Here is a 17,619-nt window from a genome sequence, read left to right on the forward strand (position 1 = left end):
AAGCTGCATGGTGCAGGGAACAACTCTGATTGGCACATGATACTGTTTGATTGTTTGATTCCACAGCACCTCAAAGACAGACTTTCCAGGTTGTAATACCTGTCCATCCAGACTTTAGCATATTACTAATACAACACAGATGGTGAAACAGAGACAATTGACTAAATGACGTTCCCTTCGTCAAACCAATAAAAGAAGAGCAAAAGGGACCCAGGAGATGTTTCTTCTGTTAGTGAGGAAGACAATCATTTCAAGATTTTTGAGTGAAGGGCAACATTTGAGCAAAATGTGTCCACCCTAAAAATAACTTAATTCAGCTGCAATTAACCAATCACTGTACACCATGTTTACCTGCCAGGGGCCTGATGTCAACAACACTGGGAGAAGGTCATAACATAAGATTTCATTTTCATATTAAATATTAGAACTAGACTAATATACCAGTTGGCTGATCACAGACATATCAGTATCTACAGATATTAGCATATATGTTTTCCGATATAAATCCCTTTTTTTAAACATGTAATGCAGAAAACAATGCATGAGAGGATTTAGAAATGGTGTCATTTAGTCATGTGGCTTCTGGGTATTATTCTATGCTTATAAAGAACCTGGGGGATGGAGCCATTAAGACATGGGAAAGGGATCTGAGCATTACACTGGATGATGAGGAGTGGGATATAATCTGTAGGAATATCAAAAAACTAATTCACGCAATGTGAGGGTGCACTAGGGCTGCACAATTAATCAAATTTTATGCCATTCATTTTATTATTTTAATTTTGCGTTACATGACCCATTTCGTCTGTAAAGGCGTGCCTGTGTTGAATCGCTCCTCTTACTCCGTGCCCGGCCAAACAACGGCCTGGTCCACACTTCTGACATTTGTCCACAGTTTTAATTTTTTATTAACACAGCTGTATATTGTTAAGTATGAGGGGCAAACCTGTATTTGTACCAGTGTTTCCGCGGGTAACTCTGGTATCGCAGCAAAAAACACAGAAGAAGTTACTGAATGCAACTAACTTCAGTTGGTAAAGTAATACCGTGACGGAGCTGCTAGACCTGGACCTGGGCCAGAGATGTGACCCATTGCGAGAATATCATAGTTCATAAAAATGCAGTGAAGATACAGACGTTTCATACACACGACGTGTGTATCCGCCGTTCGACCCGTGCTGGACCCGTTCATAATGATCAGCCGTCTCTCTGTGAGTAGCGTCCATCACACTCCCTCTCCAGTTATAAATAGCCTATGTGACAATCAAATTTGTTTTGGTCAAAATCAACAAATAATCGTGAGAATAATCGCGATCAAAATTTTGATCAAAATAATCGTGATTATCATTTTGGCCATATTCGTGCAGCCCTAGGGTGCACCTCATTCAGGTCAAGATAATGCATCGCTTCTATTGGACTCCCTCTAGATTGTTTAAACTTGGATTGAAAGACAGACCAAATTGCTGTAAATGTAAGACAGAAGGGTGTCCAATTATTTGTCTATGGTCCTATGGTCCTATGATAAGGTCCAGGATTTTTGGACTGGGATAAATGATAATCTGGGTTCCATTCAGCCCAAGATGATTTGTTCTAGGAGATGGACCAATCTTAAATGGGATAGATATGCACATAAGATCAAGTCCAAAAATGTACTTTATCAGCCACCATATCACATTTAATAATTAATAAATGTTTTGTTTCTGACCCATAAACAATACTTTAAAATGTATTATTAACCTTCATCCTTAAAGGTTGACTTTTGTTTTTTTCAAACTGGACTCTATCTTGTTATGTTTTGTGTGCCTAAGTGACTTACGGGATCAACCATCCTTGAAATTAGGCCAGTATTAAGCAAGATTGGTACAGTTGGCAGCGATGAAACAAGCAACAATGTAACGTTATTTGGCAGTTTCGCAATATCAATTATCGCCCACTAAAAGTGTCGGACAACACTATGGAAAGAATCCTATCAGATATATGGCTTTATTTTAAAGATTAAGATGATTTTTGCATTAACATGAAACAGCCCAGAATAGCTATCACCAAACCCACCAGACTCTGTTTAAATAAAGAATAATTTTACCAAAGTGTTGTGAAACACACTTCACTCAAAGCCGACAGAAACCAAATAAAACTATCATAAGTCAGCTTGATTCCACTGTTGTCACCACCCTGTTTTGATTGAAATAAACCTATTTATGAATTTTAAAATAAAATTAAAATAAATAATTATATTGTTTGTTAAATAAACCCATCATAAATTGAACCATTTGCTAAAAAATAGGTGTGGAAATATGCAGGCTCTATACACACAAAAAGTATTGTGTATTTAAATGGAGTCTGGTGGGTTTAATGACAGCAATCTCTGAGCTGTTTCTGGTTAAAACAAAAACGATCCTTTACATAAGTCAGACAATTACAATAATAATAATGAGCCTTAAAAGCCTTTAGTAAACAAAATTGATGATGCACATTTGCCCTATAGGATTACACTGCAGGCCGGTTCTTGACTGACAAAGTCAGAATATGTGCTGTATTTAGAATAGCAGATAACACAGGGAAATAAATAAAACTCTAGCTGTGAAGACTTATATCTGCACAGTTTTTACATTGGCTGTTTCTGACGAATCAATACAGAGTGCGCAAATGATTCAGCGGCCATGTTTTTTTAAATCAAATTCTCTGTGTTACTTTAATCATGACCGCCACTAGAGGGCATGGGCTGACTGTACATGAACGAAATAATTAAGGAACAAAAGAAAACAAATGAATAACAACTTCGATATATTTTCTCTGCTACACAAATAACAGTATGAAAGAAAGAAAAAGAAAAGCGAGAGAGAAAAAGTTTGCTCACTTTTTATTCTCTGCATGACAGCACCAGAATCTAGCTGACATTCTTCTGTTAGATAATCCTTCTACACAGAGTACATTCGGTGAACAGTTGAGGGTTCATCGTTGGTGGTTGCAGTCAGACAGCACAGACTGACAATGTATCCATTAATGACAGTGACACAGACACGGTCTGCTGTACGCCAATAACTCAACATCAATCTGAATGAGTCTCTCTGTTAGGAAGTGCACGTGTCTGCCAGTCAGCGATTACAGTGCACAACACAAGTACGAAGCTGCTTTAGCTGGTCACAGTGACGGGCAACACAGTGTGACGTAACTGTTAAAAAATATGTTAATGGCTGTCATTGTGCTATTTTTTCATGTGCAGGGGGCCTCAATCACAAGCCCCCATTGAGAAAAAATTGACACAAAGAACCAACTGTGAGGAGGCAAGCTCACAATCCGTAAACTCCAGATTCCCTACAATCTCCCTGCTCCACTGACCTTCTAGCTTAGTCCAGTAATTATCAAAATGAATAAAATACATAATGTACACTGTGATCAACAAGCGCAACACTTGTGTTCTTAATTGCTTTTATGCTTCTCAACGAATACACATGCTCAGCTGACATGTTCTATTCAATACACATACCTGTTATCACCGATTTGCTCTGATTTTTCTTCCACAACAGGACATAACTTGTGTCGGGCGGAGCTTCAACTGATCACCATTTGAACCCACAGAGACACTGCCATACATGACCACTTTGACTCAACTGGGACCCCCCTCATTCAACTGAGGACCTTGGAAATCAAACTAACAGCGTTGTTGAGGCCATTGTCATTTCAGAGGAGCTTCACATGATCCAGCCACAGAGCAGAACACTTACAGGCTGGTTGCCATGACTGAAATGTACAGACATTTCTATTGAGTGGCATTCAGTGCCAGCAAGGACATCCCTGTTTACACAGAATGAGCTTCATTATACAAAGGAGAAGGGGCCCATAGCGCCTCTCCGTCCCTGGTGACAGAAATTGTTTGCAACCCGTCAAGACATAAACAAAAGTCTTTTTTGCAGGTCAGGTCAGGTCTTAACATGTAGATGTACAAATATAAAAATATAAAAATTCTGATAGTAAAATTTTGCTACGTCAACTAAAGACTTAATGACATCTAATTTTATAACTTGTGAATCTATGTGCCATAGAAACTTGATTTTGATCAGCAATGGGTTTATAGTCTTACAACACCAGAGGCACTGATATACCAGGCATACACACATGTTTTTGGAGGTCTATGTTCTCATTATTCTCTTGGTGACTGGAGTTAGTACAACAATGGAACCAACTACCATAATCTAAGTGCATTCCTTTAACAACAAGATATACCCGGACCCTGCTCCTAAGATTATTTATTATATAAGTGCTGAGTTCAGCCTGCCGGCCTCCACACACAGACTATTTTAGACCTCCACTGGTTGGCACATGAATGGAGCGGCTGGTGTCTGGAAGTTAACAGACAAAAGAGTTGAATGGCATGTCAGCTGGGTTGATTACCATGTCTGTGCAGGGACAGGTATTACAGATACATGAGAAATACCCAACACTTGTTACCCAAATAGGGTCTGAACTCAAAATGATGACAAATTTTGTTGGGTATACCTAACAACATAATTTTGAGGGGGAGGGCAGGGTTCTTTGAGGTATAGTCTTGTCTTAATCTGGGCCTGAGTATGCCAGACTATTACTTCATATTTTCAGTAATAACAGCACAATCTCATAATATCACAGTTAGCCCAAAGTACACCTTGTGTGTGTGTGTGTGTGTGTGTGTGTGTGTGTGTGTGTGTGTGTGTGTGTGTGTGTGTGTGTGTGTGTGTGTGTGTGTGTGTGTGTGTCATGCAGGCTGACAACCTGTCTGTGCATGCCTTGAAATCTGTGACCTCACATTACCTTGTGCAGGTTACCCTTGGAGTCTCCTAGGAAAGCAATGGTATGTCCCGCCCTCACGCTTACAGCCACAGCAGTGAGACGGGCAGACGGGCTGTCCAATATGGTCTCTGCTTCTACGGCCATCCTGCTGGCCATCGGGCTAGGGGTGTGGTCAGAGCCGCAAGGGTATGCAGTCAGAGTGTTCTTAGAGTGGGGACACAGGAGAGGAAAATCAGTATGTGGTGTCTCTAACATGTCATGTCAGGTAACATGAAGATTAGATCAAAAGAATGAATAACACACACGTGGCACACAAACTACAAATTCTTGTTAAGCGAAAACAGAACCCTTTAAGTGATTTGCTATTCATTCCTCAGCAAGGAAGCCAGTTACTAAAAATAACACAACAGTGTTTCTTCTGTGCTTAGTAAAATCCCAGTAGAACGGATTGTGTTTGGGAACAAACCATCACTAGATTCCAGCTACTTTTACACTTTAAAGCCTACAGGAAATTTGTTTTTACTTCCAGTTTGGCAGTAGGGAGTCTTTGCTCTGGCAGCATGGTTGTTTTTTGTTCCGGGCAATTTATTTTTCCACAACAGCGTTTGACAGCAGGGTTATTGCTTCATTATTAATCATCTTAACAATAGGAAGTAAAGGGAATGAACCTGAGAACTTTGCCGGTTGAAGGCTAATTGTGTTGATGGATTGCATGTAGTTGGCTAGTGTGTTGTCATGATTGAACTCCTTATTTGGCCAACTGTTTAAGGTTGCTGATATATGGCACACCACTGGCAACATTAAGCTGTAATAACATAGCTAAAGTGTCCAAATAGCTATTGATGAGTATTGATGAAGTTAATCATGGGGAATAAAGGACAGTTTAGAAGGCCTGTTAGTCCACATTATAAAAACCCAACCATTAGAGCAAAGCTAGCAGGGGTGACTGCATGCTAAAAATAGCCCAAACTACATTGTGACTACTGAAATAGTTGATGAACTTATGACGTCCGGTCGAGGAACATGGCCTGAAAGCTTAAAGACTGGTCTGTCACTGACTGCGCTGGCCAATGAGAGCCTGTGATTACACTTTAAAGACACATTCAGGCGGCAATCATCTGGACATTCAACACAAACACTGAGGGAAGTAATGACCACAACAAGGGAGTAACATAACAAGAAAATATGCTAAAGTTGCATGTTAGCCACTAATGTTTGGTAGAAGTTCTGTATCCTGATCATCGATAACAAATCATTCACCATAAATAGACATGACATGAGAGTATGTCCCTGGTGCGGATGAACTATCCTGGCAAAGACAAAACAGGGATGAAGCTGCTTTGTTTTTTGTGTAAAGGGATCCAAGTAAGATTTGACATGTTTAATGTTACTGCAGGGTGGCTACAGGTATTAACAAGTTAAATTTAAGACTTTTTAAGACCAATTCTAAAAGAAATTTAAGACCAAATTTACGATGGAAAAACATCCAAGTAAACACAAAATTAACAGTATGGTAAAAGGACAATAATCTGTTGAGTTTAAGAACATTGATTTAATGTGTGTAATCTGAAAACATAACACAAAAATGTAATTGCTGTCCTAATTTATATTATTACAATATTTTCTGAACATTTGGGTCCCTTGAACAAATTGTTATAACATCAAGTGAAATAACAACTGAATATTAAAAAAACACTGTTCCTTTTGAACAAAAAAAATTAAATGCCAATTCCAGCTGCTTTTAAAATGCAAAGAGTCTTATATGATTTGTGTGCCTAACAGACAGAGAGAGAGAGACTCAGATGGATGGGTTGCAGTTTGTGGAGGACTCATCATGGACGGAGAGTAGACAGCAGTGTGTAAGAGTGTTTTGCGGTGTGGGAATGTGTGTGTTTGTGTTTGTGTGTGTGTATCTATATGTGTGTTTTCAGGTCTCCAAGTGACCAATTTTTGTTCAAGTTTTGATGTCTACTCATGAGCTTTTGTGAATATACTTGGAAAACAATTCATATACTATAATAAACAAAACAGTGACTTTGCACTTGAGAAAGCCTTCCCAGCAGAGTGTCCTTACCAATTTATAACGATACACGCACATGCAAGTCCAGCTGTTTGCTTTTGGTTGTCTGGTTCAGTGTCTCGTCGAACATAATTACAAACGCACCCCATTTCTGGACTTCTGTGATGAGGTCCTTTGTGATATATGGCACCAATCCAAATTTAGCCCCGTATCTTGTCTTTTCCAAAGGTAAATGACTGTACAAGCCTTGAATCTGGAAGCATTGCTTGGAACACTTCTTCAGTCCCGTTATTTGACCTGTATGAATTGTGTCTTGTCACGGTCCTCAGCCCCCCTCCATCACCTCGGCTCGGAGTGTTGGCGTAGAGCCACAAACTGCTCGTAGGTCAGCTGGCGTTGTTGCTGTAGATTTCCCATCGTTACATCTAGCGTTGTAGCGTTGACATCGTTGCTAGCGGTGGAGCAGAAACTAGCGATGGCGGGTTGCTGGCGTGCCTTTACGTAGTCTCTGTTTTTTGCTTTGTACATGCGATTCCACCGCTCTGATCCCCATTGGCCCAAGTTTGAAAATCTTCTGACACATAACGCAGTTCGCTTCATAAGCATTTTCAGGCACCGACCTGAACCAAGGATACTCGTTGTTTTCAGGCCATTTGTCACTGAACTTGCATTCCCAGTGTTTCTAGACGGCTATCAACAATTACTGCATCACTTGCATGCTGCGAAATTACGAATCCCGCGAAATTACAAATCTCACTGACTACGGCCACGCCAACACCCGCCCACGAAGCAGCTTGATTGGCTGAAGTGGTTAAGGTTAGGATAGCCGATTGGTCAGGGGATAGGACATGTACAAATGGGGTTATGTTACCGCGACAACGCAGCGCAAAGCCTACGGGAAAAATATTCGACAACAGATTGCCTGCTTTTCGCCGTGACAGACACAAAACATATTTAATAACTACCCAATCTGAATTAGGACAATTTAATGCTTTTTAAGGCCTTAATTTTAGGAAACGTGATTTAAGACTTTTAAGGACCCGCGGCCACCTGTACTGTAAATTAATTTCTGCTCCAAATCTCACATCATGTTCCCCTCCAGCAGTGTTGCCATGTCCGCTTATTCTAAGCGACTTTGGGCTGTGTTTTTGTAAAGTCGCTTACAAATATTGGTTGTCGCGGGTTGCGGTTTTTTTTGGGGTGCACTAAAGTGTGGGTGTATTTGGGCTTGTACACAGTTGTCCTTGCCGGCTCGCTCGATCCGCCCTTTCCCATAAACACTATAGACAGCAGCGTTAGTCCCGCCATCCTGCTTCTAATTGGCTCTGACCCAGATGGAAACGAGTACCCACCAATCAGAGGCGAGCAGGGCAGTCTGTTGTTTTCGGCTAGGAAAATGCGCGAGTAGCGATAATGGTGAGTGTAGCCTACAGTAGGAGATGTTTTGGAGGAATAAATGCCCGGGAAAAGTGGGAGAAAAACGGAAGAAATATACAAAGACTGGGAGAAAGAGAAGGAGGAAATGAATGGATTCAATCCGTGTGGGGAACAACTCAAAATCACTGTGAAAAAAAGTGATTTCAAATCCCATCAGTTTTATAATGTTACATAATGTTAAAAGGTGGTTTAAGTTACTCCTTTGGTCATTGTCCTGAAGCTCAGGGGGAGAAAATAAATAAACTCTAGCCAACCGTGTGTACAGTTTACCAATCTGTCTACATGGATTGTAACACAGTTTTATTTATTTTTCTCTTCCAGGATCTTAGGGGGGCTACGTAGAAAAAGTCGCTTATTTTGGGCTTGTTTTCACAGGCCTGGTTGCGTATTTGTCTCGCAAGATCTGGCAACACTGCCCTCCAGCCATAAGGTTTGCTTTGTGTCCCCCATTTTTCACCTTCATTTTCAATAGCATGTATTCACCTAACCCTGCCATTTTTTACCATTTTTCTTTTCTTTCACTTTCTGCTTCTGACATTTTGCTTCATTGCATATCTGTATCCCTAATGTATTTTTTTTTCTTTCACCTTGTCTTTGCCTGATGTGTCTTGTTGCATTCTTGTCAGGCCTTGTTAAACATTACACTTAGTATGGCTAATGCCACCGATCGATCTCTCCCTGATCAGCAATTCTATTAAATTACGCTGGCCGCACTACCTTCTCCGCTAGAGCTAATCTGTTGTACGTGGCTGCAAAGGTTGTGGGGGTCAGCACTGCTCTTTGTCCTCAAAACAAAAGAAGTGATAATAGAGAAGGACGTTGTCCATCAAAATGCAATATTTACATGCAGTTAACACGTTAATATACACACATGAACACACCTGACAAGTCAGGGTTCCCAGAGTGGGTGTTATTAGAGGGTAGGGCTGGACGATATGGAGAAAATCAAATATCACGATATTCTTGACCAAATACATCGATGTTGATAATACAGCGATAGGTAGGGTTGACAATTGGTGCTATCACAAAAAACTTTTACAAGAGATTTTAGATAAATAATCACCAATAATGTGGTAAACAGTATCATGTGAAATTATAGAGAAAAACTATTTTTTTCTAGCTGTATACTGAATATGTTTAGTATGTGCATGTTATAATAAATTTAGACAATGTAATTGTATCTAGATACATGATGTCATCACAATATGATTAAGAGATGATAAATTATCATATTGACTTATTGCCCAGCCCTATGAGAGGGTTGTTTATTAAATAATTAAATCCCTCCACCACAGCATTACACAGCATTGGTAAATGTCAAATTCAATTGCATTCTCTCTGATACAAATAACACTATGGATGCAGCGATATGATGCCAATATCTAATATCGAGTCGATATAAACTCAAATATCTGAATCAAGTATCGTGACAACGGAGACTATCTAATCAATTCTATTTTCATATTCTACATACTATTATATGCTGGAATTTTAGTTCCTGCTGAAGTTTTGACCATTTTTTAACCGATTTAGTAAATTTTCTTACATAATCAGTACAGACCATTACCCTTAGCCTAGGCATCGCTATTGGACTAAAAAAATGTCAGATCAGTGGATCCCTAGCTGAAATAAGAAAACAGACCTGGACAGCTTCAGATGCATGATACAATGGGGGGGGGGGCTCATTCAGTCATTACAGAAAAAACACTCACTTCTCTAAAAAAGAAAAAACTGAATTTGACAGCATGTTTGTCTATAAACGGAACAATGAAAACAAGGTGAAAGATGTCTAGTATATTGGGTTATTTAGTGACTGCTTCACTCACTCTGCCTCGTGTTTTTCATTCAGAGAAAGTAAATATACTCCAATATAAAACAGCACAGGGCAAACAATGAAGGCTGTAACTTTTAGAATGAAAGCTGTTTTTCAGTCACACCCTGTTACACAAACATACAATTACACACACTAACACATGGTAGTAGAGTGCTGAAACTGCTATCTGGTTCAGCATGTTGACCACTGAAGTGATGGTTAAGTGACTCGCTTAAGTATATCTCAGTGGTCAGAAACATATACATTCTAGGACACAGTTTAGGATCAGGCTACATGGGTTGCAGTCTAATTGTTTTAAACCAAAAAGGTATTAGTGTTCATTTATTTATACTGGATTGTTAGAAAAGCCTAAATACAAATACTGTAACTAAATGACAAGAACAGGCCTGCAATGATTGTAGTAGTCTGCATTTATATAGCACTTTTCTATCTTACCGGACAAAGTGCTTTTGTGTGGCACAAACTGAATAGCGCAATTATAATACAATTGTCGGAATTTTTTTCAATTTTTCAATTTTATTTTTTTCATTTATATAGAAAAGTGATTAGCGTTAACACAGTCCCACAAAAACAAGCTAATTCAATCTGTTGGACTCACCTCTGGCAGGTTGGCACAGTTAGATTTGACTTCATACTCTATGTAGGCCGCCTCCTGTCCTGCTTCTTTCCCCATCTGTGTGTAGCACAGGTCTCTGGTGGAGTTAATCCTGTGGTCCACGTCTTTAAGGTTAAACATGCAGAGGGCCGAGTCCTCACTGGGCCGAGTTGATGAAGCCAAATGAGTGGAGAAGACACCAAGAAAAACTTCTGAGCCTTGGCTCAATTTACCGTCCTTGGTGAGCCCAAACTGTACAGCTTGTAAGAGGTTGTACACTTTTCCTGCCCTGGAATGGCATGTCAAGGGCACTTCAACGTAGGAGTAATAGGCCTGGTCATCCAAACACACACGAGAAACGTAGGTGCGATATTCGCGTGACTGGGACTTTAGATCCCGCCTGTAGAAGAGGAAGTACACATGCTGGCGGTGGGCGAATGACGCTACAAAATGATGGTCGTATTCTGAGAGACGGCCAGCCACAGCCAACTTGGCAGTCTCTTCGTAAGAAAAGATAGGTTCCTGGGCAAGGTTTCGTGTTGAAATAGGTGGGTGGCTGCTGGTGTAACCCCGCCCAACAAACAGAACTGGCTGCCTGTCAGGATGAGAGCGAACCACCAGTCCCACAGTGCTAACGTTTGGGTGGTTAGCTGCTACGTATTGAGTATCCACTGGCCTCTCTGTAGAGAAAAGTACCACATCCACAGAATCCAGACTACGTTTCTGGCAGATCCCTTGGTTGACACTCCCGCAGGTAATAAGTTCCATGGAATATGGGTCGACCAGCAGAAGCTTGTTGTGGTTGTTGGTGAGCCTAGCCTGGGGGCAGTTGCTCTCAGTTACAGGAGGTAAACACTCCCGACTGTCTGTGACTGGTCCAGTGTCATCCTGAAGTTCAGGTTGGAGAAACTGATCCAACTGGAACAAGTGATCTCGGGCCCCGACGTAGACCCGACTCACACTGGGGTCAGGATGCAGGGCCAAGTGCTCAAACAGAGTGTCATTCCGGATAAAGGTGGGATAAAGACTGGAGGGAGAGGAGTTTAATCCTTGGACAACACTACTAGGTAATGAGGTGAAGGGCCAGTCAACGGCTAGCAGCAGGAGAGACAGCAGCGTTTGGACTGCTGAAAGACGACGCACCATCCCCGGAGGCATGGCAACAGAGCTGAGAAACAGAAGACAGGACAGGCTGTTAGAAAGAATGTCTGTGTTCACTAGAATAGGGGGATCTCAAATGTTTTCATGTCAGAGACCTCCAAACAGATATACTGTGGCTTGAGAAAGTTTACACACCCATGCTAAAGTTAATTAAATAGAGGATTAAAAAACATTCTTTGGAAATTGATCTTAATGACTGGAAAATCCAACCTTTTAAGGACACCAATTTTATTTGTGAATGAATAATGAATAATAATAAATAAATGTTCTTCCTTAAAATAGAGGGGGCATACGTATACACATCCTTATGTTAAATTCCCATAGAGGCAGGCAGATTTTTATTTTAAAAGGCCAGTTATTTCATGGATCCAGGATACTATGCATCCTGACAAAGTTCCCTTGGCCTTTGGAATCAAAATAACCCCAAATCATCACATACCCTTCACCATCCCTAGAGATAGGCATGGGGAACTTTCCGTAAGATCAATGCAAATCAAACCAGCTTTTAACTTAACTGAAATAAAACCATGCCAATCTCTATGTATGGTGAAGGGTATGTGATGATGTGGGGTTAACCAAATAATTTATGTAAACTGCAAAAAGTGTTGGTAAGAGGAAACCATCCTGCTTAACCCAATTGGACTTGAGAACCACTATCATTAAATCATTTACCCTGACACAAGCCTCTGGATCTTATAAAATTGATCATTTACTCAAATTTCAGGTAGTTTGTACACTAAGAAGTCAAATGTTTTCTAGAAGTCTATATAACAAACTAAAGTATGCAAGCCCTTTTTATGTATTTGAAATCCCAGTACAGATTGTGTATAATATATGGTCAATGCCTAAAACCATTTTGCTCTTCAGGCAACATATTTGTCTTTTCAATAAAGCTAGTTAGTCTTTCATTTAGTATAGAGGAGTACATTTTATATACTGTACTCAAACTTATTTATCTATAGTTTAGGGGTACTCTAGGATCTTCCTTGTGAGATTTAACTATAAGATTTCTAATCAATCTATACTAGAGGGAGGACAAGATTCTAAACAAAGCAGAATCTGCAGCAGTATCCAACATCTTAAAACTTTGATAGGTATATCTTCAATGCCTATGGCTTTTCACAACGTTGCTTAATATAATGCATTTTGGACCTATTCCACTGTAATTTCAGCATTTAGATTTGTTGCTGTAGCTATCTATTTGTGTTATGTCATCTTCAATGTCAACTTCATCAGCTCCTCACCATTGGTTTCCAGTGATGTTTTACAGAGGCATGTCACCTCTTGACCTCCCAGCAGTTGGGGTTTAAAAACACATCCTTCTGGACACAACCTGTAAGACAAAGGAAAGAATACACATCAGAATACTCTATAACAAGGATTCTCAAAGTTTTGATGACCGAGAGCTAGTTTAGGGAGCCAGCATAAAATAAAGAGGTGCATAGCAAAAATGCAATTATGATTTGTCCACCAAAATCACAAATTTTAACTAACAGAACTAGCAATGAGGACAGATTTCGATTCCTACAACACTCTCGGGGTGCCACAAGTTGCCATGCAGCCAGTAGCTTTCTATAAGTTGTCATTTCTAACCTGAGAGACACTTTTTAGGCCAGTTTGACGCAGTAGCCAAGTAGTGTAATAAACGTAAGCTATTGAAATTAAAAAGTATTGAAATGGATTGCGGATACTTGAAATATGAAAATGGTTGAGCAGCTATGTTGTACAGTGTGATTTACAGCAGCAGATGCAAAGACAAAAAACCTTACCCTTAAGTAAGTATTAGCCTGCGTGTTTGCTTCAAATACAAGACTGACATTTAAACACCTTGTATTTTTTGGCATCACTGCAGTCCAATAAGGTAATGGGAAGCTTGTACCCATTGAAATTCCTGTCAGGCTTATGTCTGACTGGCTACATCCGTTTTTGGGTGTGAAAAGCCCTCAGCAGAGGCCAACTCAAGTAGTGTCAGTCCAAAAAGAATCTCTCTCTCTTTCTCTCTCTGGCCCAGTATACAATCCTCCCTCATTGCTAAGACACAAGGTACAAAACCCTCCCGGCCAGAAAATCAAGTAGATGTGAGGTAAAAGAAGATGGCATGTGAAAGTTCCCTTGTTTGAGCACTTGAATCCATGGTTTCACGCTTGTGAAATATTGTAATATTTAGCAGTGAGTTATGACACAACATTCTCCTTTTCAATACACAGTAGATCCTCCTTGTGCCTGCTCATTATCTCCTTCTTCTTTCTATCCACCTCTCCTCCTTCATTCCCAACACTCTATCACTGGCACAGAGGCAGGATTATCTCTTACAAGTTAAGAAGGAGCTCCAATGGGTTTATCCAAAGGGGAGGTTGGGAAAAAAAACAGAGACAGACTGAAAAAGACACTATTCATCCCACTGAACAGACCAATCCTCACCAAGTACACACACACACACACACACACACACACACACACACACACACACACACACACACACCACACACACACACACACACACACCACCACACACACACCACACACACACACACACACACACACACACACACACACACACACACACACACGGCATTAAAGCCTGCTTTGTTAGTGGCAATCTCCTGTATGTGGGAATGAGGGTAAAGGCCTGGCAAAGATGCCAAAGATGAAAAGAAAGAGCCCCCCCAAATTACTAGAGCAAAATCATTTTGATCATTGTTGTATAAACCTTCATCAAAAAAGTGAATTAAATCAAAAACTTCTCAGCAGTATATATATATATAACAATATATTAGCAATCATATCGGTATCGGCTACTGTTGGGATGTTTTTCACAGTGTAAAAAGCCACACAAATTGCAATATTCACTACTTGGAAGGTTTAAATAAGAGTTATTACGCTGTGTCAAATTCTTCAACACCACCAATTTGATCACTTATAATAAGAACGGCCATCCAGAAGTTTACTAACAATATCAGAAGCAAGCTACAAGCAAGCAGCCTAAAAGCATACTGTGGCAAAAAGACAGAGGAAGGTGAGTGAGAGTGAAGTTAGCAGTAATGCTATGGCTGTGAAAGTAGCAGAGCAGTCCAAAGTTCCTGTGTCTTGCATTCTAGCTGCTGGTTAAAGTGAAGCCGCGAGGGTGCTACTGGCAACAACTTCAGCACAGGCTCATAACTTAAGGTAGGCTGGCTTTATAAGGTGGAGTAGCTATTCTAATTTTAGTGACACACTCCTCTAAGTCTTAGTTCTATCCTTTGCGAACCCAGGGAAAACCCTTATAAGTCATAAAACAAAAACAGGATAGTATCTTATATGATCCTTAGTTATTGATCCATGATCCAGACTTTTTCACAGATGTATATTAAACTAGACTTTCATTAAGTTATACCTTTGCTTAAAGTTGTAAAAGTAGCCCAAAACTAAGTTTAATTTTGTTTTTCATGTTGGCCCTAAACCTTGTTGAGGAAACGATGCAATACATCTATGATTTATTGGCTTTTATTAATATTTTGCAGTTAAACAAAGATAGACATTACTTTTTCGTGTTTAAAGGATTTTGAAGGCCAATATCGATACAAATATTTGTGGATTTAAAAATCCAAAATATCGGCCGATAAATATATATAGGTGTAACAAAACATAAAAAGATTTCTTTAACATTAGTTATTTGTAGTCATTTATGATGATACAATGCATTTTTAAAATAAACTTGTTTGTTTTAATGTCACAACAGAACAGAGGAACATCAAAATATATCAAATCTGATAAATCAAATGTATAGAAATACAAACTTAAGATATGAAACTTAAAGTCTTTTGAACAAAAACACAATAACAAAGAAAAAAAATCTGTGTTGCCAACAGGGACGTTGTAGAGTACTCTCTGGTGGACAAACTATGCAACGCCTACACTTTATTTTTATTTTTAAATATTAATTTATCTGAATAATTTTTTTGTCATTAGAAATGATTGTGATCAATTACAATTTATGTCATTGGCTGACAACGTGTTTTTCAGAGTCTACAAAAAATGGTTATGAATGAAATTTGTTTTATACTGATCGTACCACCATTGGTACGTAAATTTCGGTTAGTGGCCATAACACCAATGTTAATATCAATTATTAGATGGGCCAAAATTTTCCCATCCATGCATCCCTAAAAGCAGCAGACCAGAGCAGAGACAGGACTCGCAGGCATAAAAGCACTAGTTTAACAAATATAGTGCTTCTCCTGTTTCCTCCTCTCAGAACAGAGTTGAATTTGAGGACAAGGTTTTCTTCTACAATAACTCTCAAAATTAGCTGGCTGTCACTCTTCTCATCTAAGAGTAATAGTCCAATCAAGTCCTCGTTTATCTTAATTTGCTATTTACTGAAAGCTCCAAATCAAAGAACTACAACTACAAAAACTACAGTAAACTGCGCTGCCATCACTTCGAACCAATTTCATTTGGAAGCGCTTTCCCTTTCCTGCAGTGAATAATCCAATCAGGCTCAACTTGAGACACATGAGAACATGAGAATGGACTTTTGATTAAATTTTCCAACATTAAAAATCGCATTTCCCCTACAAGTGGAAGACTTTTTTTCTGGTAACTTCAGCAAGCCATAAAGGTACCAGTTTTATGAGAGGAGAGATGAGGAAATGTGTGCCTGTAATTGCTTTATCTAAATGTTCCTTTACTTTGAAATAATGGTCTCCACCTTGTTCCAGGACTGTTTGCAGAAACTGTGATACAACAGGTATTCCAACAAAACACACAGTTTGACAAATAGAACATGTTATATGAAGCACGCACAAGAAATAATCCTGGTAAATTGGTCATGACGCATTTTAAGACAAGTGGCATTTTAAGACTCATGAAGCAAAGACTGAATGAGAGCATCAGCCCAAGTATATTTTTTAACTTGAAAAATTTTCCGCTATGCCAATTTCTTGCTCACAATTATTTGAAACAGAAAGTTGTCATTTGTTTATGTAAACAAAGTAACTGTTGATATATAGTTATCATGTTTTAAACTCAAATATTGATACTGGTGTCAACCTTAGATAGGTCAACAGATATGTTCACCAACCACGTTCCTTTCCTTGCTCTTGTCTTGACAGAATTCACCTGGTATCCATCCTTTCAGTCATACCAATGACTTATTGTTTCATATTAAAGAAAGCAGGGCCATGTCACAGTGAAGAAACACAGGAGGAAGGCTTCAACAGAGCTTTGAGGCTGGACCAGGATTAGTTCCCAAAAGAGAGATTATGTGTAAAAGCACTTCCAAACTAGTACTAAAAATTTGTTAGGACAGAGGCCTGGTAGCTGTGTGACCTGAAGTAGATGGACCGGACCAGCAGGGTAGAATCAATACACGACAAACCAAAGTCGACCCACCTACAACCACCACAAATGGACTGGAGCTTGAGCTGCAGCCAAAAATACTCAACAAACAACCATGCATTCCAGAGAGGCACATTCAATTGAGCCATCATCCGCTTCATTGAGCCCAGCCTTTCATTCATTTTCAATTCAACTATCCTATATCGTGGAGGAGGCCGAGAAGGGAGAACAGCAGGGAGGGGGGCAGACATTCTGAAGTGATAACGCTGGCAAAGTGACATTAGTGGACAGAAAATGGGCTACAGGAAGACAATAGTGCATGGGGGAGACAGGGGTGAGAAAGAGAAGGGAAGAAATGACGAGGGAAATGGCCACAAACAAGTGCTTGCAAGCCTCAGTGCTCACTGAGTACTGATGGAATGTGACTAATGATAATAAGCGAGAGAGAGAGAGAGAGAGAGAGAGAGAGAGAGAGAGAGAGAGAGA

At 39.7% G+C, this 17,619-nt stretch overlaps 1 protein-coding gene across 4 annotated transcripts in view; it reads right to left on the reverse strand.

The window, feature by feature from the left end:
- Positions 1–17,619, reverse strand: part of plxnb1b (plexin b1b) — a 151,043-nt gene that overhangs the window by 32,133 nt on the left and 101,291 nt on the right. For all 4 annotated transcript variants that reach the window (XM_032514565.1, XM_032514568.1, XM_032514569.1 and 1 more), the window contains 3 exons: positions 13,059–13,147; positions 10,657–11,821; positions 4,789–4,971 (listed from right to left, as the gene is read on the reverse strand). In XM_032514565.1, coding sequence (XP_032370456.1) covers positions 4,789–4,971; positions 10,657–11,811 — 1,338 coding nt within the window. In that variant the 5' untranslated portion in view covers positions 11,812–11,821; positions 13,059–13,147. The remainder of the gene's footprint in view (positions 1–4,788; positions 4,972–10,656; positions 11,822–13,058; positions 13,148–17,619) is intronic.

Source organism: Etheostoma spectabile, chromosome 4 (assembly GCF_008692095.1).
Source record: "Etheostoma spectabile isolate EspeVRDwgs_2016 chromosome 4, UIUC_Espe_1.0, whole genome shotgun sequence".
NCBI classification, from domain to species: domain Eukaryota; kingdom Metazoa; phylum Chordata; class Actinopteri; order Perciformes; family Percidae; genus Etheostoma; species Etheostoma spectabile.